Raw genomic sequence first — 23642 nt, forward strand, 5'->3', positions numbered from 1 at the left:
CAAATCAATTCTGGAAGTGGAAATTACAAACTTTAGAAGCCTTTTTAAACCGTGAATACACTATAAGTTTGCATTTCCTGCAACAATAGGGTGACCAGATTAAGAGCCTACATCTGAGCAAAGAATATTCATGATTGCTCAACCGTAATGCTATCTCAGATATGTCTATTATTTCTGGCATAATGTGTATTAATGACAGGGAGAGCCGTGTTACTGTTGGTGAAACTTTACATAAAGACAGTAGGATGCAGGAAAATAAAACAAACAACAAACAATTCACGATGCCTTAGTTGTTGGTACAGACAGGCAAAAGAAACAATCCTCTCTTGGAATTACAGCAGAACACAGCTGGCTATTTCAGCTCCTCAAAACCTCTGATCAATCTCCGACAGGCAGCTTCAGAGCTGCACCTTTGGATTGCAGCTTTATCTGCCAGCCGAGACAAATATATATATAAATAACACAGAGCCGCTGCGTTCTTCTTCTTCTTATTATTCACTTATATTGTAAGACATGGAAGAGAAGAAGAACGCAGCGTCTCTGTGTGGTGGACACATACATACTGTATATATGTTTGTATATACATGTATGTATATATAAATATATAACACAGAGCCGCTGCGTTCTTCTTCTTCACTTCCATGTCTTGCAGCTTTCTATCGATTTGTCTCGGCTGGCAGATAAAGCTGCAATCCAAAGGTGCAGCTCTGAAGCTGCCTGACGGAGATTGATCAGAGGTTTTGAGGAGCTGAAATAGCCAGCTGTGTTCTGCTGTAATTCCAAGAGTGGATTGTTTCTTTTGCCTGTCTGTACCAACAACTGAGGCATCGTGAATTGTTTGTTGTTGGTTTTATTTTCCTGCATCCTACTGTCTTTATGTAAAGTTTCAGTGACAGTAACACGGCTCTCGCTGTCATTAATACACATTATGCCAGAAATAATAGACATATCTGAGATAGCATTACGGTTGAGCAACCATGAATATTCTTTGCTCAGATGTAGGATCTTAATCTGGTCACCCTGTTGTTGAAGGAAATTTCCTGTGAAATGCAAACTTATATATATACTGCTCAAAAAAATAAAGGGAACACTTAAACAACACAATGTAACTCCAAGTCAATCACACTTCTGTGAAATCAAACTGTCCACTTAGGAAGCAACACTGATTGACAATAAATGTCACATGCTGTTGTGCAAATGGAATAGACAACAGGTGGAAATTATAGGCAATTAGCAAGACACCCCCAATAAAGGAGTGGTTCTGCAGGTGGTGACCACAGACCACTTCTCAGTTCCTATGCTTCCTGGCTGATGTTTTGGTCACTTTTGAATGCTGGCAGTGCTTTCACTCTAGTGGTAGCATGAGACGGAGTCTACAACCCACACAAGTGGCTCAGGTAGTGCAGCTCATCCAGGATGGCACATCAATGCGAGCTGTGGCAAGAAGGTTTGCTGTGTCTGTCAGCGTAGTGTCCAGAGCATGAGGGCGCTACCAGGAGACAGGCCAGTACATCAGGAGACATGGAGGAGGCCGTAGGAGGGCAACAACCCAGCAGCAGGACCGCTACCTCCGCCTTTGTGCAAGGAGGAGCAGGAGGAGCACTGCCAGAGCCCTGCAAAATGACCTCCAGCAGGCCACAAATGTGCATGTGTCTGCTCAAACGGTCAGAAAGAGACTCTATGAGGGTGGTATGAGGGCCCGACGTCCACAGGTGGGGGTTGTGCTTACAGCCCAACACCGTGCAGGACGTTTGGCATTTGCCAGAGAACACCAAGATTGACAAATTCGCCACTGGCGCCCTGTGCTCTCACAGATGAAAGCAGGTTCACACTGAACACGTGACAGACGTGACAGAGTCTGGAGACGCCGTGGAGAACGTTCTGCTGCCTGCAACATCCTCCAGCATGACCGGTTTGGCAGTGGGTCAGTCATGGTGTGGGGTGGCATTTATTTGGGGGGCCACACAGCCATCCATGTGCTCGCCAGAGGTAGCCTGACTGCCATTGGGTACCGAGATGAGATCCTCAGACCCCTTGTGAGACCATATGCTGGTGCGGTTGGCCCTGGGTTCCTCCTACTGCAAGACAATGCTAGACCTCATGTGGCTGGAGTGTGTCAGCAGTTCCTGCAAGAGGAAGGCATTGATGCTATGGACTGGCCCGCCCGTTCCCCAGACCTGAATCCAATTGAGCACATCTGGGACATCATGTCTCGCTCCATCCACCAACGCCACGTTGCACCACAGACTGTCCAGGAGTTGGCGGATGCTTTAGTCCAGGTCTGGGAGGAGATCCCTCAGGAGACCATCCGCCACCTCATCAGGAGCATGCCCAGGCATTGTAGGGAGGTCATACAGGCACGTGGAGGCCACACACACTACTGAGCCTCATTTAGACTTGTTTTAAGGACATTACATCAAAGTTGGATCAGCCTGTAGTGTGGTTTTCCACTTTAATTTTGAGTGTGACTCCAAATCCAGACCTCCATGGGTTGATAAATTGGATTTCCTTTGATTATTTTTGTGTGATTTTGTTGTCAGCACATTCAACTATGTAAAGAAAAAAGTATTTAATAAGATTATTTCTTTCATTCAGATCTAGGATGTGTTGTTTAAGTGTTCCCTTAATTTTTTTGAGCAGTGTATATATATATATATATATATATATATAAATATATATACACACATACATACACACTACATGACCAAGAGTATGTGGACACCTGGTCGTCGAATATCTCATTCCAAAATCATGGGCATTAATATGGAGATGGTTTCCCCTTTGCTGCTATAACAGCCTCCACTCTTCTGGGAAGGCTTTCCACTAGATGTTGGAACATTGCTGCAGGGACTTGCTGCAGGCACTGATGTTGGGAGATTAGGCCTGGCTTGCAGTCGGCGTTCCAATTCATCCCAAATGTGTCTTATGGGGTTGAGGTCAGAGCTCTGTGCAGGCCAGTCAAGTTCTTCTACACCGATCTCAACAAACCATTTCTGTACGGACCTCGCTTTGTTCACAGGGGCATTGCCATGCTGAAACAGGTAAGGGCCTTCCCCAAACTGTTGCCACAAATTTGGAAGCCCAGAATCGTCGAGAATGTCATTGTATGCTGTAGCGTTAGACCCAGACCATGATTCCTCATCCACCAAACTTTACAGTTGGCACTAAGGATTGGGGCAGGTAGCGTTCTCCTGGCATCTGCCAAACATAGATTTGTCTGTCGGACTGCCAGATGGTGAAGTGTGATTGATCACTCCAGAAAATGCATTTCGACTGCAACAGAATCCAATGGCGGCGAGCTTTACACCACTCCAGCAGACGCTTGGCATTGTGCATGGTGATCTGCATGGCTACCACAGTATTCTGCAGCAATACACCATCCCATCTGGTTTACACTTAGTGGGACTATAATTTGTTTTTCAACAGGACAATGACCCAACACACCTCCAGGCTGTGTAAGGGCTATTTGACCAAGAAGGAGAGTGATGGAGTGCTGCATCAGATGACCTGGCCTCCACAATCACCCGACCTCAACCCAATTGAGATGGTTTGGGATGAGTTGGACCGCAGAGTGAAGAAAAGCAGCCAACAAGTGCTCAGCATATGTGGGAACTCCTTCAAGACTGTTGGAAAAGCTTTCCAGGTGAAGCTGGTTCAGAGAATGCCAAGAGTGTGCAAAGCTTTCATGAAGGCAAAGGGTGACTACTTTGAAGAATCTAAAATCAATTTTGATTTGATTAACAATTTTTGGGTTACTACATGATTCCATATGTGTTATTTCATAGTTTTGATGTCTGCACTTTTTTTTGATAATGTAGAAAATAGTACAAATAAACCCTTGAATGAGTAAGTGTGTCCAAACCTTTGACTGGTACTGTATATATACACAGTATATTACATATTATATTATTTTCAGATCTCTGTGTAGCCCAGCTTGTCTTCTGTAGCTAGTCTTCAGTTCTCCAGTCCCACCAGTGTGCCACCCTCTCCCCTGACTCTGCCCAGACGTCTATGCTACTTTAATGGAAGCATCAATAAATGATGACATTTCTCAGAAGCGATCACATCAAAGGGTTCACTCCCAGCCAGGGGACGCATGCAGGATGGCATTCTTTAGCACTACGGGAAGCTAAGCTAGCATCGCTGCCTCTCCTCTCCTCAGTGCATAAACATTTAACTTCCAGCTGGTGGGAGTAGACAATTAACACAATGCAACCTGCAAACACTACCAAGGCCACGATGAAGCCTGGCACTGTGCAGGGAGAGCATGTAGAGTAGTCGACGATGCGTGTGATAGGAGACACGCACGTTATACAGTCTTCGGGGAAGGAGTGTAACGTGTGCTGCTAGCATTAGCATCTGTCGGATGCTGGCTAGGCTACTCCATGGGGAGGCCATGTTTTGAGTCGTTTCTGTCAACAACAAAAAAGGTTGTCTGGTTTTTAGGTCCTCTAGACAGATGCAACGCTAGACTGCATCCTCTCACCACAGCTGGTGTCATTAAAGTGTCATTGGCTGAGGTGGGACAGATGCAACGGTGACATGTACCAGATTAGTCTGCCCAGCAGTAACCTGACGGTAGCAACAGAAAGCCTCTGAATGAATAATTAAATCTAAGTGGCCACTCTTCATAATAATGTAGGACATTTGGGGAAATTATTAATGCTTTGAGGTGACTTAGTGGACTACCTCATTGAATCGTAATTACAGATCAAATAGGGTGACGCATAATGGTTTAGTGACGTTTTCCCTACAACAGAAATACAATGAGCCATTTGTCAGACTTGAAAAACAAAACTGAACCCAAGCAAAAGGCTCCGGCCCGCAGATGGTACGGTGCTGTGCTAGTCAGTAATGTGCCAGACCTCAGCATGGCGGGTGTGACTGGCCAAGACAAGGGGACCACACTAATATCTCAATCCCAGGCACAATGGAGGGGCAGAATGAAGGTGAGGTAGGGGACCGTTTGGGCCGAGGGGTCTTGGGACTGAGCCCGGGGATCCACAGCAAGCCATCAGCCTGTGATTTGGTGGTAACCTCTCCTCTTAAGAACACAGCCTGCTTTCCCATGGGGGGTGGGGAGTGTCAAATTGGGGGAGGGACTGGTTGGGAGGATGGGGTAGGGTGGGGCTTTAGGGAGCTAGATGGACCCCTCTCTCAGACTTACTGATGAGCACGGCTGTGTTTGGAGACGCCCGCATCAAAAGCATAGAGATAGGACCCCTGCGTCGGTGCTGCTCACTCAGGGCATAAGATTAGCCCCAGACAGTACCCTACCAGTAACCCTCCCAAAAACCCTCCACATGAAAGAGGAGTGGATGAAAGGGCCAGATTCCCCCACTCTCTGCCAAATCAATACCCTAGGCCCCATCCCCATGCACTGCACTGCAAGGCAGGAGCCATCAGAAGCCATCAGTCGATTAGGTATTGGCAGGCGCCTGCATGGGGCGACCACCTGCTTTTAATGACCACTCTAACATGGGCAAAACAGACATTAAATAGCCTGGAAAGGAACATCCATGTCATACCTTATCTCACATTGGCATCGCTTTCAATGCTATCACTGAACTAACTGACACAGATTAATTAAGGGGAAAAACACTCCTTTTCGGGCATCAAGAAATGCATTGACAGAGTGAGAAGTTCAAAGCATCAGGCTCAGAGAGGTTCCTGGGAAACAGAGCTTTGTGGTAGCCTAGCCAGCACACTAATCTTATCTGCAGAATGTATACAGCTTTAATGGTTTCACACCAGGTGATTGACTCTAATCTGTAACTGAGTAATGCTACTTTTTTTATCAGTCTGAACTCCAAGTTTGTGCCCTTCCAAAAAATGCAGAGAGAATTATTATTAAATAATAGAAAGCTAATAACACAAGGAATATATACACAATGAATAATGATAACTTGGCTATATACACGGGGTACCAGTACTGAGTCGATCTGCAGGGGTACGTGAGGTTGATGCGTACATATAGGTAGGGGTAAAGTGACTAGGCAACAGGACAGATAATAAACAGTAGCAGCAGCATATGTGATGAGTACAAAGAGTTGGTGCAAAAGGGGTCAATGCAGATAGTCCGGGTAGCTATTTGGTTAACTATTTAGAAACGCATGGGGGGGTAATGCCAATCTAATCAATGGTTCATAGGTTTACCATTTGGAACAGGTGCCTTTAAAGCTCCAAACCTGGCCTAACTATCACACAATCCTTTCTAACTGCTCCCGTATCTTACAGTATTTTCAGAATGAACTCCTACGCCGTACACATGTACACCGTATACTGTGACCCCTTAAGTGTACACTGTACAGGGTTGGGTAACATCTATAGATTATATAGATAATATAGATGTTTTTTTAATCATTCCATAAAGGTTGTGCCTGACTTTAACCAGAACAGAGTCCAACAATAATAGCAAGTTAACCTCTACGGGCCACGGGGGCAGTATTGAGAATTTTGAAAGAAATATGTGCCCATTTTTAACTGCCTCCTACACCAACTCAGAAGCTAGGATATGCATATTATTAACACATTCGGATAGAAAACACTCTGAATTTTCTAAAACAGTTTGAATGGTGTCTGTAAGTATAACAAAACTCATATTGCAGGCAAAAACCTGTGAAAAATAGATTAAAAAAAAAGAGAATTTTGTGACTGTACTATTTAGTGTCATTGTTTTAAAGATACCACAGTGAGAAAGGATTCAGTTCGCAACTCCTACTGCTTCCACTAGATGTCAACGATCTTTAGAAAGTTGTTTGAAGCATCTGTGATAAATACACACCGAATTAGAAAGCTTACAAGTTGACACGTCATCACTTCATTTTTTGCGCCTGCGCATGAATCTGAGAAGAGTGCCTTTGTCATTATCGTTTATTCTAGACACTTGATAGGTTGTGTGAAAATATTACTGATGTTTACTGATGTTTCACGTTAAAAATGGAACAAAAGATTAGTGCTAAACAACGTTTGACATGTTTAAACAAACGTAAATAGATTATTTACTAGGTTTTCTTTAGTTTTTCGACGTGACTTTACACTGCCCACCTCATTTTGTGGGAGCCTACTGAACGCTAACTATTTGGACATAAATTATGAACTTTGTCAAAAGAAACCACATTTGTTCTGGACCTGGGATCTCTGGCAGCGCCTTCTGATGGAGATAATCAAAGGTAAGGGGATATTTAGAATGTTATTATCGATATTAGATGATGCTAATGCTAACGGTATAGCTTAGCTTAGCTTAGCATATAGCTTATTGTTGTTAGCATAGTACCCAGTTTATACAAAATGTGATTTCCCAGTAAAGTTATTTTGAGATCTGGCCCTTCGGTAGCAATTACGAGATGATAATATATTATTCTTTGAATGACAATATTATAATTTACCAATGTTTTCGAATAGTAATTCCGTGATTTGTAATGCTGGATTCACTGGGTGCATTCGAGCCGAAAAAAATTCTGAATTTCACCGCGACTGTAAATGCTGTTTTTGGATATAAATATGAACTTGATGGAACTAAAAATGCATGTATTGTATAACATAATGTCCTATGAGTGTCATCTGATGCAGGTTGTCAAAGGTAAGTGCATAATTCTAGCTAGTTTTCTGTCTGTTGATGCCCTTCTTTGAATTGGCTAAACATTACACGCAGCTATTGTCAATGTACTCTCCTCACATAACCTAACTTTATGCATTCTCCGTAATGCCTCTGAAAATCGGACAGCGTGGTTAGATTTAGGAGATATATCTTTCAAATGGAGGAAAATAGTTGATTATTTGATTTTTTGAAATGATTACTCTTGCAGTTTTGAATTCCCCGCCATGGTCACATGACAATGAATCCCAATACCGGGATAAGATCGGGATAAGATCCTCAACAGGTTAAAGATCACAGCTAGGGATGCACAATATATCGGTGAGCATATCGGAATCAGACAATATTAGCTAAAAATACCGGCATCGGCCCGATGTCTAGTTTAACGCAGATGTGCAAAACCGATGTCTAAGCTGACGTGCATACCTTTATAACGTAAGTAGATGACGTAATGACGCCACGAAAATACAGCGCTACACAACAAAAGCAGAAAAATACTAAGCGCACACTTCCAACAACTAAACAAGTTGAAGTCGAGCAGTCATTTGAAAGAGTAAGAAAATTTCAGCGAGACAACTCAAAGGCGAAATCCATTAACGCCAAGATAATGGAATTCATTGCTCTTGACAATCAACCGTCCTCTGTTGTGGATGATGTTGGCTTTCGCCGACTGGTCGAGCCCCGGCACACACTATTTTTTAGATGTTGCCCTACCGGAGTTACAGTATTGTTGAAATGCACATCTATGAGCTACTTGCTATGAGCGTCACTGCTATTAGCTTCACGACTGACATTTGGGCCAGCGATGTCAGCCCCATGAGCATGCTGAGTCTGACAGCACAGTGGGTCGACAAGGATTTCGTACTGAGGAAAGCTGTATTGCATGCTCAAGAATGTGCTGGTTCTCATACCGCTGCTGCCATTTCAATGGCATTTGAGAACATGTTTGAAACTTGGAAACATGAACACACTCCTAGCGCCATTTGAACAACTGACTGGAGAAATAAGCTAATCACCTGCAGCAGACGTGATACCCTCTGTTATGGAATTGTAACGCCTGCTCAACAAAACTGCCGACACAGACCGTGGGGTTAAAACTTATAAAAGTACTCGAGGCTGTGAACAAGCGATTTGGTGGAATTCTCTCTGAGCCTTTTTACTGTGTCACCACCATGCTTGATGCTAGGTACAAGGACCGCTACTTCGATGCAGACAAGAAAGATGATTTACATGAAATGTTACATACACAGCTAGAAAAGATGAAGACGGACGCAGTGACTGTGCTCACAGAGGAAGAGAGACCACGGTTGAAACTTCAATGCTTGACATGTATGATGAAATCCTGGTTGAGAATGAAACGACTGAACAAATAAACAGCACAGCAAGTAAGTGAAAGAAATAGGTTTTGATTATGTTTTACTGGTAATGGGGACATACGTAAAAGCCAACAAAATAACATTTTGTTCAGTGTGGTGTGGTGTGTGTGTAACCTTTACTTAACTAGGCAAGTCAGTTAAGAACAAATTCTTCTTTACAATGACGTCCTACCCTAGCCAAACCCAGACGACGCTGGGCCAATTGTGCGCCGCCCTATGGGACTCCCAATCACGGCCGGATGTGATACCACCTGGATTCGCACCAGAGACTGTAGTGACGCTTCTTGCACTGAGATGCAGTGCCTTAGACCGCTGCGTCCATGTGCGGGTGTGTTAACTATTTAACTATACTAGAATGCTTAAAAAGATGCAAAAATTTGAAATATTGGTTATCAGAATTGGGTTTTTTTGGCAAGGAAAATATCGGATATCGGTATCGGCCAAAATGTAAAAATCGGTGCATCCCTAATCACAGCAATGTTTTGATCTAAATAATGAGGATAGTGTTTACTTAAATACATTCCTGCCTCACTCAACATTGCGTAACACCGCCAGTTAGAAATGACAGAATTTTCCCCAAACACTTTTTGTTTTAAACGTTGGAGGTGAGGCTGAGGTATCTGCGTGGGAGGGTTGGAACCGAGAACGTCTCTTTTGGGAGACAACAGTAATGATAAACTCAACAGCAACTCCAAACCCTCCATTACCCCCCTTTGGCTAGCCTACAGCTTCTAACTGAATAATCCAATACCAGCGCCGGCTTCGGCCGGATCAGGCAATCTGCATTCGGAGGATGGTCTATCCCTCTACTGTGTGTCCGCTCTACTGGAACAAACACTAAACTGAGCCAAGGGCACCTCCAGGACTGCTGGGGCAGCACTGTCTCCAAAACTCTCTGATCGACTCTGCACTGCCGTCAGTCCGCCAGCCACTGACTGTCTGACATTCAGAGTCTTTGAGCTGGTGTCAGCCAGCCACCAGTCTTTTATCTATGTAAATGTATGGTGTATGGTGGCCCGGAGGTGACAGAAATAACCCCCAACCAACATCAGCACTTCTGGAACAAAGGATCAGGTTGGCTTGACAGGGCTAAAAACACCTTGATTTGTGGGTCAAGTTACTGTCACAAGTCCTTCCACATAGAAACAGTCAGATGGGAATGCTGTGTTTCTGCCGGAATAGCTGTCTGTAGCCCCAGAGGTTAGACTATTAGATGCCTCCTGTTTGGTTGGTAGACACACACACACACACACAGAGAGACACACAGACACACACAGGGAGCGCTGCTCTATAATAAATGAGTCTCTTCCATCCCACAAGAACTAATGCCTCTCTGACACAGCTCTGGCTGGCTGGTGACACAAAAGCAACACACGGCACGCAGGGCTCTGGGTTCACGAGCATGCAGCTGTGTGAATAGGACACCGCTCACTGACCGCTTACTGTCGTGACCATGGCAAGCTGCTTTTCCAGCATCAGTTACTGTAGTAAGACTGTGTCCGATAGGAGTTCAGTGCTGTTTGTGGGTGTGCTTCGTATGTACCACAGAGGGATCTACTCTGAAACCTATTTTAATCATGAAGATGTCTTGTTTGCAACCAAAACATAGGATGAACGAAGTTCCTTCTACAGGGTGCCACCTGCCCCAAATAGGTGCGACTGATATAGCCAGGGGCATTCCTTCCTCCAGCTCTATCATACCAGTCCCCGAGGCATGCCTCTCTATCTGAACTGTGGCTTTGCTGTACAGTTGACATGTACCTTCAAAGACAATCTGCTGCAGGGGGGGGGGGGGGTTGTTCTAAAATGCAATCCCCACCTCCCTCCTCTCTTTCTCTCTCTCTCTCTCTCTCACACACACACACACACACATATCCATGCAAGCTAGCACACACACACAAACATTCCCTATCTTCCTCCCCTCTTTCACCACCTCCAGAATCCTCTCCTCGCCTTCGCCCGCCTCCTAGAGATACCAGCCACCCCCATGGGCAGGCAGGCAGAGAAACAGGCAGCCACAGCCCTGTATACATTCAGATTGGTTTCTAATGAGCATCGGAATGAACCCATGCAGCCATGTTAGCCGAGCCAAAGCCACACATCTGGATTACAGTCTATCAACCCCAATCAGACAGACAGCTCTATATCCAGAGACTACACTACAGAGGCCAGAAGGTTTGGCTGCCGCTCCGCACCGCGCCTCCACCCAGCATCACTTACTTAACAGAGACATCCTAAATGAATGATGTCAGCAGGCAGAAGCAGCCATAAATAACGCAGCGTTTTCCTTTCTGCTGGGTGGGTAATTGAATGTGCTTAAACTCTGCTCAAAGGTAATCCAGAGAAATAAGGGCTGTATTGACAGAGGCACACTGAAGAATGTACGGGGGCGTCTGAGTCATGTTTCTATTTTGTGACACCAATGGCGAACTGGAGGAGAGAGGGTGGCATAGTAGAGGATGGGACATTACAAAGAGGAGAAGGGGCTCTAGCTGCAGACGTTGAGGCACTATACATAAATGTGCTGGCAGGGTCATGGTTAGAAGGGATACATACAGCTTTTGTCATATTAACCCTTTTCCTAAGCTTAACCTAATTCTCCTAACCTGCTACGTTAATTCTCCTAACGTGATGAATAATTTATCCTAACCTGCTATGAAAAGTCAAATCTGATGTTAATTTGACAAAGGCTGGATCCCTTCTAGCCATGACCTGCAGGGCTACAGAGCAGTAGATTTAAATGAGAGGATAGACATGAGGTATGTGTAGTAGAAGGATTTGGAAATGAGGTATTCCTATAACATCAATGTTCATCACTTTTGTATTGGATGATGTGCTTATAAGATGCCAAATGTTCCGTTTGAAGGCAGAACACCACATTTTGTAGGCATTGATCTGGATGCATAGAGCTTTATCTGTTAATGTGTACGGGTTGATATTCTTCTCCAGAGAACTTTACCATGGAAAAACCTATGGGTGAATCCATTTGAATTCAATCATTTTTTGACAGCATTCCTTTTGATTTAAGGAATTCTTTCCATATATGTTTGCACATGGAAGAAGTGGTCAGAAAGGGACTTTTTGGACCCGAATGCCAAAACATTCAGAAGATAAAGGTGTTCAATGTTGACCCATTATGCATTCCCCACCATCCATGTTTTTGTCACTGGAAAAGTTTGATGTCATTTAAAAGCTTTTAAAAAAAGTGTTGTCAAACTATTTGATTATTTCTTGAATTTGTATTTTTTTTTTATAAAAAAATAACATTTCATGTCAATTATCTAAAAACGCGTAAACTCTGATTTTTTGTTGCTGTTGTAGCTTAGACCCTATTTCACATCACCTGAGGTTTCTGTGTTGTGCCCGCCATCAGCTGAGAGACAACATGCTCTTGAAGACAGGTTGGGTGTCATTTCAATCATAGAAACATATTTCACCTATCCCTTTAGACTACACCAATTTAGCTGGTACACCATTGAAATGTAGATTTGACTGAAATTGTACTGTAACTTCTAATTACGACCACCAATATGACAGCAAGTCCAGCCACCGTCGAATGTCAATTTAAATGGTCATGTATTTTCTATTATCTACTGGGGGATTGACAGTGTAATTTAAAACAACAGATATTCCCATTCAAGTCAACATTCTCTGATGTGTGGATCTACAATCATCTTTGTGGTACCACTTGAAAGTTGACATTTCAAATGTATTCCCATTTTAGTACATTTATCAGCCAAAATACGACACAAGAGCATGTTTTGTCTCAACCGAGGGCGGACACAACACAAAAACCTTCGATGATGTAAAACAGGGTGTAAATTACAACATACCCAAATATGAAAACAATGGGAGTTGGTGCGTTTTTAGATAATTAGCGTTAAAGGATGATCATTTTTATTTTAGCTTGACAACCCTGTTTGTGGCTTTTAAATTATATCAATCGCAACAGTTTATATTTTCCATTGATGAAGACATGGATGTCTCATGCTATGGTGGGATATGCAAAATGGGTCAACTTTGTGTACCTTTACATCTTAATTCAGGTCCAAAAAGTCACTTTCTTAGCACTTCTACAATGGCCAAATGTGTATGGAAGGTTTCGTTCGAAACAAAAGAAGTGCTGTCAAAAAGTGATTGAATTCAAATGGAATTACCCTAATTTAAAATGATGTATTATTTAGTGATATTTTAAAAGGTGCGAGGGCAGAGCAGTAAAACCTACAACTAGAGCGCGACACCAGCAGAACTCTTGTGACAAACGGCATTTCTCTGTCCAATACACCACCACTTTGCCAGTCAGATGATCAAGACTAGCATGTTAAGACGGGACAAACATGGAGATTGCTTCTAGTGATATTCTTACTAATGGCTCCTATCTCTGACAAACTAATACAGGTTCAGACTAGACAACCCCTAATCAAATCAAATATAATCAAATATACTTCAGACACTGGGGGATCATTGAAGGACCAGTCTGACTTGGGTCCATAGAGTGGCCAATTCACCCTCATCCACGCTCCATACATCTCCACGAGCCCGGGGTGTTGTTGCTGACTAATCTCATTATGCCGTCTTTCCATCATTATTTGCATGTCTGTGTCTGCCCAGATCTGTGTCACCCCCACACCCCTCTCTATTATGGGAATCATTGCCTTTGTTATGGGCAGGTGGCATCCTGGGCCCCTGGCCTCACTCAAAGAGACAATGACAACACAACGCTACTGTATGTCAAAAGAGATGGTTGTGCAAACAGGTTGTATTGTGGAGAAGATGCATAAATTGAATGGTTTCCATCTATATGAGAGCTTCTAAGAGCATCAACGCCCATTTACCATTAGTCAATCTAATATTATATAGTACAAAACAAGTATTTTCCCTTACCATGTTTGATGAGTTTGGACTTCATTCTTATGAAGAAAAAACTGCAATCAATCATTGTTGCCCTGTCACCTTCAGCCCAACACAGCATATTAGGTGTCTTCATGGCAGCATCTTACCTTGAAAGTGGAACGCCCGAGACTCGCTGTGAAAGCCCTGGACTTGATTAACTCCATCAAAACCCTCTCCAAGCGTTAATTCATCGAACACGTTGATGCGTAGAGCAGGATCAACCCCGAAACCTAAAACTTATTGATATAAACACAAACACAATAGGCTACGCATGAAGGACAAAATTCATAGCATATTCAGTGACCTGTCCTGAAAGGTTATTGATGCTGGGTAGATGCGCATCTAAGTGTTCAGAAATATATCTGACATTTACAACTGCAATTTTTAATAATAGCTGAAAGTGGATAGGAGAAATACTAAATTACACGACAATGACAATCCAGTTTGATGATAGCTTACAATCATGTATGTTGTAAAGTGGGTGTCTCAAGTCGTTGACATTAACTAGCTACGAGACATTATGGTCAATGGCAAATGTGTGTCCTACCTGAGGTGACGCAGAACAAACTGAGCACAAGAAATAGTTTTAATCCCATTGTGAATCAAAATTAGTCCATGTTTTGTCCACTTCCAAGAGGCAGTACTGTTCAATCCAACGATGTCACAACAGCTCAGTAGCCTTTTACAAATCCCACATTTGTGAAAACCGGATCAGCAAGAGATATTATTCCATTCAGTGCGAGCTACCTTATACAGGTATGTTATACTACTGGCATCGGTCAGTCGGCGACACAGGTGGCTAGGCAATAGAGGTTGTAACAAAGCAATCTTCCCAGTCCCTGAAACGCTCCTCTGTTCAGCAGTCTGCACGAGTGCGACAGAGGAGAGGAGAGAGAGGGTACCCGTTTTCAGGGTGTGAAGGAAAGCAGAACGAAGCGAATGGATCAATAAACCCCCTTGTGGTCTTGGCTGAAAATGCCTTGATAATCCCAAACGCGCACTGAAATACTGTAGTTGTTATTCACTGAGTATACAAAACATTAAGAAGAACACCAAACAAACACTGTATAGCCTCAACACATAGTTAAAACTAGAATTTTTATATCATGGATAGTTAGTCCTTGTATCTAATGCTCTGTCTATGACGGTGGTTACATTTCTCCAGCCCTATACTTCCGTTTTTTACCAAAAAAAGTGGAGGGGATGTCGCATTGTTATTGTTTCAACTGCGGATAGACCCTTTAAATACATGACTTGGATCTCGAGGATACTTGGTGTGTGTGTTGATTCCTCCATCAATCCACTCAAACCTTGTTTTCCCAAGTTACTGTAGTTTCTCACGTGGCCCATCATCGTGTGGAAAAGTGGGATGCTTGGCTCTGACAGGAATCTGTTGATAATTTTCATAGACCACCACAGATGCTTTGTGTTCCACAAATGTGTTGATACCACTTAGCTCTTTGTCCTCCATGGGAGCAATCGCAATATGAAACACTTAGTATACAGAGAGCTGTGCCAGTAAATACAGTGCCTTGCAAAAGTATTCAGAAATGTTGGATTTCTTCACATTTTATTGTGTTACGAAGTGGGATTAAATTGTCTGTGTCATTTGTTTTTTTAACAATAGACACAACATACTCCAATGTGAAAGTGGAATATGTTTTCCGTAAAAAATAAAAGCTGAAAAAAACAACATAGTAAATGTATAAGTATTCAGCCCCTTTGTTTAGGCAATACTAAATTAATTCAGGAGTACATTTTGGCTTAACAAATGACATAAAAAGTTACATGAACTCACTCTTTGTGAAATAATAGGGGTTGACATTATTTTTAAATGAATAACCCTTCCTCTGTAAGATCCCTCAGTCATCAAGTATCGAATTTCAAGCACAGATTCAAAAAGCCTAGGGCAGTAATTGGTAGATGGGTAACAAAAACAAATCAGACATTAAATATCTATTTAACCATGGTCTAGTTAATAATTATGCTGTGCATTATGTATTAAACCACCCAGACGCCTCAAAGATACAGTCATGCTTCTGAACAGAGCTGCAGGAGAGGAAGGAAACTCCTCAGCGATGTTACCGAGTTCAATGGCTGTGATGAGATAGAACTGTGGATGGCTCAGCAACAGTGTAGTGACTCCACAATAATGACCTAAATGACAGTGAAAGAAGAACACAAATATACTACTTCCGGCACCGACAAAGATGGCCGCCTCGCTTCGCCTTTCCTAGGAAACTATGCAGTATTTTGCTTATTTATGTGTTATTTCTTACATTGTTACCCCAGGTAATCTTAGGTTTAACTACATACAGTCGGGAGGAACTATTGGATATAAGAGAAACGTTAACTTACCAACATTACGACCAGAAATACGACTTTCCCGAAGCGGATCCTCTGTTTGGCCCACCACCCAGGACAATGGATCGGATCCCAGCCGTCTTCTGGTCAGACAGGCACATCGCACACCACTCCTGAGCATACTACTCGCCAATGTCCAGTCTCTTGACAACAAGGTAGACGAAATCTGAGCAAGGGTAGCATTCCAGAGAGACATCCGAGACTGTAACGTTCTTTGTTTCACCGAAACACGGATCACTCGAGACACGCTATCTGAGTCGGTACAGCCACCTGGTTTCTTCACGCATCGCGCCGACAGAAACAAGCATCTCTCTGGTAAGAAGAAGGGTGGGGGTGTATGCCTTATGATTAACGAGACGTGGTGTGATCATAACAACATACAGGAACTCAAGTCATTTTGTTCACCTGACTTAGAATTCCTCACTATCAAATGCTGATCTTATTATCTACCAAGAGAATTCTCTTCGATTATAATCACAGCCGTGTAAATCCCCCCCCAAGCAGACACATCGACGGCCCTGAAAGAACTTCATTGGACTCTATGTAAACTGGAAACCACATATCCTGAGGCTGCATTTATTGTAGGCGGGGATTTTAACAAGGCTAATCTGAAAACAAGGCTCCCAAAATTCTATCAGCACATCGATTGTGCTACCAGGGGGGGGAAAACCCTAGACCACTGTTATTCTAACTTCCGCGACGCATATAAGGCCCTCCCCCGCCCTCCCTTTGGAAAAGCTGACCACGACTCCATTTTGTTGCTCCCAGCCTATAGACAGAAACTAAAACAGGAAGCTCCCGCCCTCAGGTCTGTTCAACGCTGGTCCGACCAATCGGATTCCACGCTTCAAGATTGCTTCGATCACGTGGACTGGGATATGTTCCGCATTGCGGCGAACAACAACATTGACGAATACGCTGACTCGGTGTGCGAGTTCATTAACAAGTGCATCGGCGATGTCGTACCAACAGCATCTATTAAAACATTCCCCAACCAGAAATCGTGGATTGATGGCAGCATTCGTGCAAACCTGAACTCACGAACCACTGCTTTTAATCAGGGCAAAGTGAAAAACCTTTCCGAATACAAACAGTGTAGCTATTCCCTCCGCAAGGCAATCAAACAAGCTAAGCATCAGTACAGAGACAAAGTGGAGTCCCAATTCAACGGCTCAGACACGAGAGGTATGTGGCAGGGTCTACAGTCAATCACGGACTACAAAAGAAAAATCAGCCCCGTCGCGGATCACGATGTCTTGCTCCCAGATAGACTAAACAAGTTTTTTGCTCGCTTTGAGGACAATACAGTGCCACTAACACGGCCCGCTACCAAAACCTGCGGACTCTCCTTCACTGCAGCCAACTTGAGTAAAACATTAAAACGTGTTAACCCTCGCAAGGCTGCAGGCGTGTGTTTACAGACATATTCAATCAATCCTTATCCCAGTCTGCTGTCCCCACATGCTTCAAGAGGGCCACCATTGTTCCTTTTCCCAAGAAAGCTAAGGTAACTGAGCTAAATGACTACCGCCCTGTAGCACTCATTTCCATCATCATGAAGTGCTTTGAGAGACTAGTCAAGGACCATATCACCTCCACCCTACCTGACACCCTAGACCCACTCCAATTTGCTTACCGACCCAGTAGGTCCACAGACGACGCAATCGCCATCACACTGCACACTGCCCTAACCCATCTGGACAAGAGGAATACCTATGTAAGAATGCTGTTCATCGATTACAGCTCAGCATTTAACACCATAGTACCCTCCAAACTCCTCTGGACAAGAGGAATACCTATGTAAGAATGCTGTTCATCGATTACAGCTCAGCATTTAACACCATAGTACCCTCCAAACGCCTCTTCAACCTCAGGAGGCTGAAGAAATTCGGCTTGTCACCAAAAACACTCACAAACTTTTACAGATGCACAATCGAGAGCATCCTGTCGGGCTGTATCACCGCCTGGTACGGCAGCTGCTCCGCCCATGACCGGAAGGCTCTCCAGAGGGTAGTGAGGTCTGCACAACGCATCACCGGGTGCAAACTACCTGCCCTCCAGGACACCTACACCACCCGATGTCACAGGAAGGCCAAAAAGATCATCAAGGACAGCAACCACCCAAGCCACTGCCTGTTCACCCCGCTAACATCCAGAAGGCGAGGTCAGTACAGGTGCATCAAAGCTGGAACCGAGAGACTGAAAAACAGCTTCTATCTCAAGGCCATCAGACTGTTAAACAGCCATCATCAATGAGTGGCTGCTGCCAACATACTGACTCAACTCAAGCCACTTTAATAATGGGAAAATTGATGTAAACAATTTATCACTTGCCACTTTATATTATTTATATTAGATAATGTTTACGTAACATACATTATTCATCTCATATGTATATACTCTACGCCATACCATCTACTGCATCTTGCCATCTTGATGTAATTAGATGTATCACTAGCCACTTTAAACAATGCCAATTTATATAATGTGTTCATAACCTACATTACTCATTTCATATGAATATACTGTACTCTATACCATCTACTGCATCTTGCCATCCTGATGTAATGTATCACTAGCCACCTTAAACAATGCTGCTTTATATGTTTTCATACCCTACAATACTCATCTCATATGTATATACTGTACTCCATACCATCTACTGCATCTTGCCTATGCCGTTCGGCCATCACTCATTTATATATTTTTATGTACATATTCGTATTCATTCCTTTACACTTGTGTGTACAAGGTAGTTGTTGTGGAATTGGTATATTGCTTGTTAGATATTATTACTGCATGGTCGGGAACTAGAAGCACAAGTTTTTCGCTACACTTGCATTAACACCTGCTAACCATGTGTATGTGACAAATACATTTGATTTGATACAAAATATTCCAAAACATGCTTCTTGTATGCAACAAGGCACTAAAGTAGTACTGCAAAAAAACATAACAAAGAAATATATATTTTTTACCTAAATGTAAAAGCTCTGTGTTTGTGGTAAATCCAAGACATCACTGACTAACTGGCCCCTTCTTTTAGAGCATGGTGGTGGCAGCATCATGGTATGGGTAGGCTTGACATCGACAAATACTGGGGAGATTTTCAGGATAAACATTTTTTTCTTCCACTTTGACATTAGTCTATTTTGTGTAGATTGTTGACAGAATTTTTAAAATTAAATTAATTTTAATCCAACCTTCTAACACAATAATGTGAAAGAAATCCAAGGGGGCTGAATAATTTTGCAAGGCACTGAATGTTAATTCTCCCAAAATCTGGATAAACACTGTTAGAGTTGCAAAGAACCCGAATAAACTGACTGCCAGATGGACATTAATAAAATAATTGCATTTTTTTCAACAGACAATTCTGATTCTTAAGCAATCTCAACTGCAAGATGGTTTGGCCAAATGTTGGATTTCAGGGAAAATCTCTTGGATTACTGTATGTCTAGCTGGGCTGACTGGAAGAGGACAGTCACAGGATAGTGTTGCTATCCAAGAGCCAGAAGATTCTATTCTGGGTACATTCCCAAAACCAATCCCAGATCTTCCCATATCAAAGTATACTACTATGGTTTAAATACTGCAGTATTAATACATGTATATAATATATTCACTGTAATGTTTTTGCGTACGTCTGTAGTATTCTATGGTATTTCCTTCAGTGCTTTGGCGGACTTTAATGTAGTATTTTGCATTTTTGACTGTAGTATACTGTAAATCAAATCAAAGTTTATTGGTCGCATACACCGATTTGCAGATGTAGCAAAATGCTTGTGTTTCTAGCTCCAACAGTACAGTAATACCTAAAAATAAAAATTACAAGATACAAAAAATACAAACATAAACTCAGCAAAAAAAGAAACGTCCTCTCACTATCAACTGCGTTTATTTCCAGCAAACTTAACATGTGTAAATATTTGTATGAACATAACAAGATTCAACAACTGAGACATAAACTGAACAAGTTCCATAGACATGGGACAAACAGAGGGGGGGGGGCAGGGGGTCAAAATCAAAAGTAACAGTCAGTATCTGGTGTGGCCACCAGCTGCATTAAGTACTGCAGTGCATCTCCTCCTTATGGACTGCACCAGATTTGCCAGTTCTTGCTGTGAGATGTTACCCCACTCTTCCACCAAGGCACCTGCAAGTTCCCAGACATTTCTGGGGGGAATGGCCCTAGCCCTCACCCTCCGATCCAACAGGTCCCAGACGTGCTCAATGGGATTGAGATCCGGGCTCATCGCTGGCCATGGCAGAACACTGACATTCCTGTCTTGCAGGAAATCACGCACAGAACGAGCAGTATGGCTGGTGGCATTGTCATGCTGGAGGGTCATGTCAGGATGAGCCTGCAAGAAGGGTACCACATGAGGGAGGAGGATGTCTTCCCTGTAACGCACAGTGTTGAGATTGCCTGCAATGACAACAAGCTGTGACACACCGCCCCAGACCATGATGGACCCTCCACCTCCAAATCGATCCCGCTCCAGAGTACAGGCCTCGGTGTAACGCTCATTCCTTCGACGATAAACGTGAATCAGACCATCGACCCTGGTGAGACAAAACCACGACTCATCAGTGAAGAGCACTTTTTGCCAGTCCTGTCTGTTCTAGCGACGATGGGTTTGTGCCCATAGGCACCGTTGTTGCCGGTGATGTCTGGTGAGGACCTGCCATACAACAGGCCTACAAGCCCTCAGTCCAGCCTCTCTCAGCCTATTGCGGACAGTCTGAGCAGTGATGGAGGGATTGTGCGTTCCTGGTGTAACTCGGGCAGTTGCTGTTGCCATCCAACAGAGACCGAATAAGAAGGAGGGGATGTTGTTGAGGCAGGGGATGACATCACTTCTTGGTGCGCGTTCATGAGAGCGGATCCTCCGTTCAAAACCTTTTTCAAGACACAGGAACCGTCCGGTTGAAATATTACTGAATCTTCACGTTCTGAAGGCCCTAAAGATTGATGTTTTACAACGTTTGACATGTTTGAACGAATGTAAATACAACTTTTTTTAAACTTTTCGTCGCGACATCGTCCGCGCGCTTCCTACATTTGGAGTAGCTGAACTAAACGCGCGAAAAACAAGGAGTTATTTGGACATAAATTATGGACTTTATCGAACAAAACAACATTTGTTGTGGACCTGGGATACCTGGAAGTGCCTTCTGATGAAGATCATCAAAGGTAAGGGAATATTTCTAATGCAATTTAATATTTTAGATGACTTCAAAATGGCGGCAATCTGTATAGCCTAGTGTATTTTTCTGAGCTCAGTACTGACATTATTGCAAAGAGTGCTTTCCTCGTGAAGCTTTTTTGAAATCTTTCATAGCGTTTGCATAAAGGAGATGTTAATCTATAATTCTTTGAATGACAGTTTAATTTTGTACCAACGTTTATGACAAGTATTTTTGTAAACTGTGGCGCTGATTCACCGGCAGTATTTGAGGGAAAATATTTTCTGAATGTCACGCGCCGATGTAAAATGTTGTTTTTATATATAAATATGAACTTTATCGAACAACAAATGCATGTATTTTGTAACATGATGTCCTAGGAGTGTCATCTGATGAAGATCGTCAAAGGTTAGTGCTGCGAATTATCTTTGAAAGACAGGGTCCTGAAAAAGGGACGTTTCTTTTTTTTCTTTTTTTGCTGAGTTTATATATATATATACTGCTCAAAAAAATAAAGGGAACACTTAAACAACACATCCTAGATCTGAATGAAAGAAATAATCTTATTAAATACTTTTTTCTTTACATAGTTGAATGTGCTGACAACAAAATCACACAAAAATAATCAATGGAAATCCAATTTATCAACCCATGGAGGTCTGGATTTGGAGTCACACTCAAAATTAAAGTGGAAAACCACACTACAGGCTGATCCAACTTTGATGTAATGTCCTTAAAACTAGTCAAAATGAGGCTCAGTAGTGTGTGTGGCCTCCACGTGCCTGTATGACCTCCCTACGACGCCTGGGCATGCTCCTGATGAGGTGGCGGATGGTCTCCTGAGGGATCTCCTCCCAGACCTGGACTAAAGCATCCGCCAACTCCTGGACAGTCTGTGGTGCAACGTGGCGTTGGTGGATGGAGCGAGACATGATGTCCCAGATGTGCTCAATTGGATTCAGGTCTGGGGAACGGGCGGGCCAGTCCATAGCATCAATGCCTTCTTCTTGCAGGAACTGCTGACACACTCCAGCCACATGAGGTCTAGCATTGTCTTGCATTAGGAGGAACCCAGGGCCAACCAGCATATGGTCTCACAAGGGGTCTGAGGATCTCATCTCGGTACCTAATGGCAGTCAGGCTACCTCTGGCGAGCACATGGAGGGCTGTGCGGCCCCCCAAAGAAATACCACCCCACACCATGACTGACCCACCGCCAAACCGGTCATGCTGGAGGATGTTGCAGGCAGCAGAACATTCTCCACGGCATCTCCAGACTCTGTCCCGTCTGTCACGTGCTCAGTGTGAACCTGCTTTCATCTGTGAAGAGCACAGGGCGCCAGTAGCAAATTTGCCAATCTTGGTATTCTCTGGCAAATGCCAAACGTCCTGCACGGTGTTGGGCTGTAAGCACAACCCCCACCTGTGGACGTTGGGCCCTCATACCACCCTCGTGGAGTCTGTTTCTGACAGTTTGAGCAGACACATACACATTTGTGGCCTGCTGGAGGTCATTTTGCAGGGCTCTGGCAGTGCTCCTCCTGCTCCTCCTTGCACAAAGGTGGAGGTAGCGGTCCTGCTGCTGGGTTGATGCCCTCCTATGGCCTCCTCCACGTCTCCTGATGTACTGGCCTGTCTCCTGGTAGCGCCTCCATGCTCTGGACACTACGCTGACAGACACAGCAAACCTTCTTGCCACAGCTCGCATTGATGTGCCATCCTGGATGAGCTGCACTACCTGAGCCACTTGTGTGGGTTGTAGACTCCGTCTCATGCTACCACTAGAGTGAAAGCACCGCCAGCATTCAAAAGTGACCAAAACATCAGCCAGGAAGCATAGGAACTGAGAAGTGGTCTGTGGTCACCACCTGCAGAACCACTCCTTTATTGGAGGTGTCTTGCTTATTGCCTATAATTTTCACCTGTTGTCTATTTCATTTGCACAACAGCATGTGAAGTTTATTGTCAATCAGTGTTGCTTCCTAAGTGGACAGTTTGATTTCACAGAAGTGTGATTGACTTGGAGTTACATTGTGTTGTTTAAGTGTTCCCTTTATTTTTTTGAGCAGTGTATATATAAGAATGAGAAATGTCACAGACCAGTGTGTGGACACCTGCTTGTCGAACATCTCATTCCATAATCATGGGCATTAATATGGAGTTGGTCTCCCCTTTGCTGCTATAACAGCCTCCACTCTTCTGGGAAGGCTTTCCACTAGATG

The 23642-nt window shown here is 43.5% G+C and overlaps 1 protein-coding gene across 1 annotated transcript in view; it reads right to left on the minus strand.

Annotated features, from left to right (window-relative positions):
- The window catches only part of nell2a (neural EGFL like 2a), a 116039-nt gene extending 101194 nt beyond the window's left edge, over window positions 1-14845 (minus strand). The window contains exons 1-2 of the mRNA XM_029758005.1: window positions 14414-14845; window positions 13974-14102 (exon numbers count right to left, since the gene is read on the minus strand). Coding sequence (XP_029613865.1) covers window positions 13974-14102; window positions 14414-14462 — 178 coding nt within the window. The 5' untranslated portion in view covers window positions 14463-14845. The remainder of the gene's footprint in view (window positions 1-13973; window positions 14103-14413) is intronic.
- Between the last annotated feature and the right edge of the window lie 8797 nt (window positions 14846-23642).

The sequence above is a fragment of the Salmo trutta genome, chromosome 7 (genome assembly GCF_901001165.1).
Source record: "Salmo trutta chromosome 7, fSalTru1.1, whole genome shotgun sequence".
In the NCBI taxonomy this organism is placed as follows: domain Eukaryota; kingdom Metazoa; phylum Chordata; class Actinopteri; order Salmoniformes; family Salmonidae; genus Salmo; species Salmo trutta.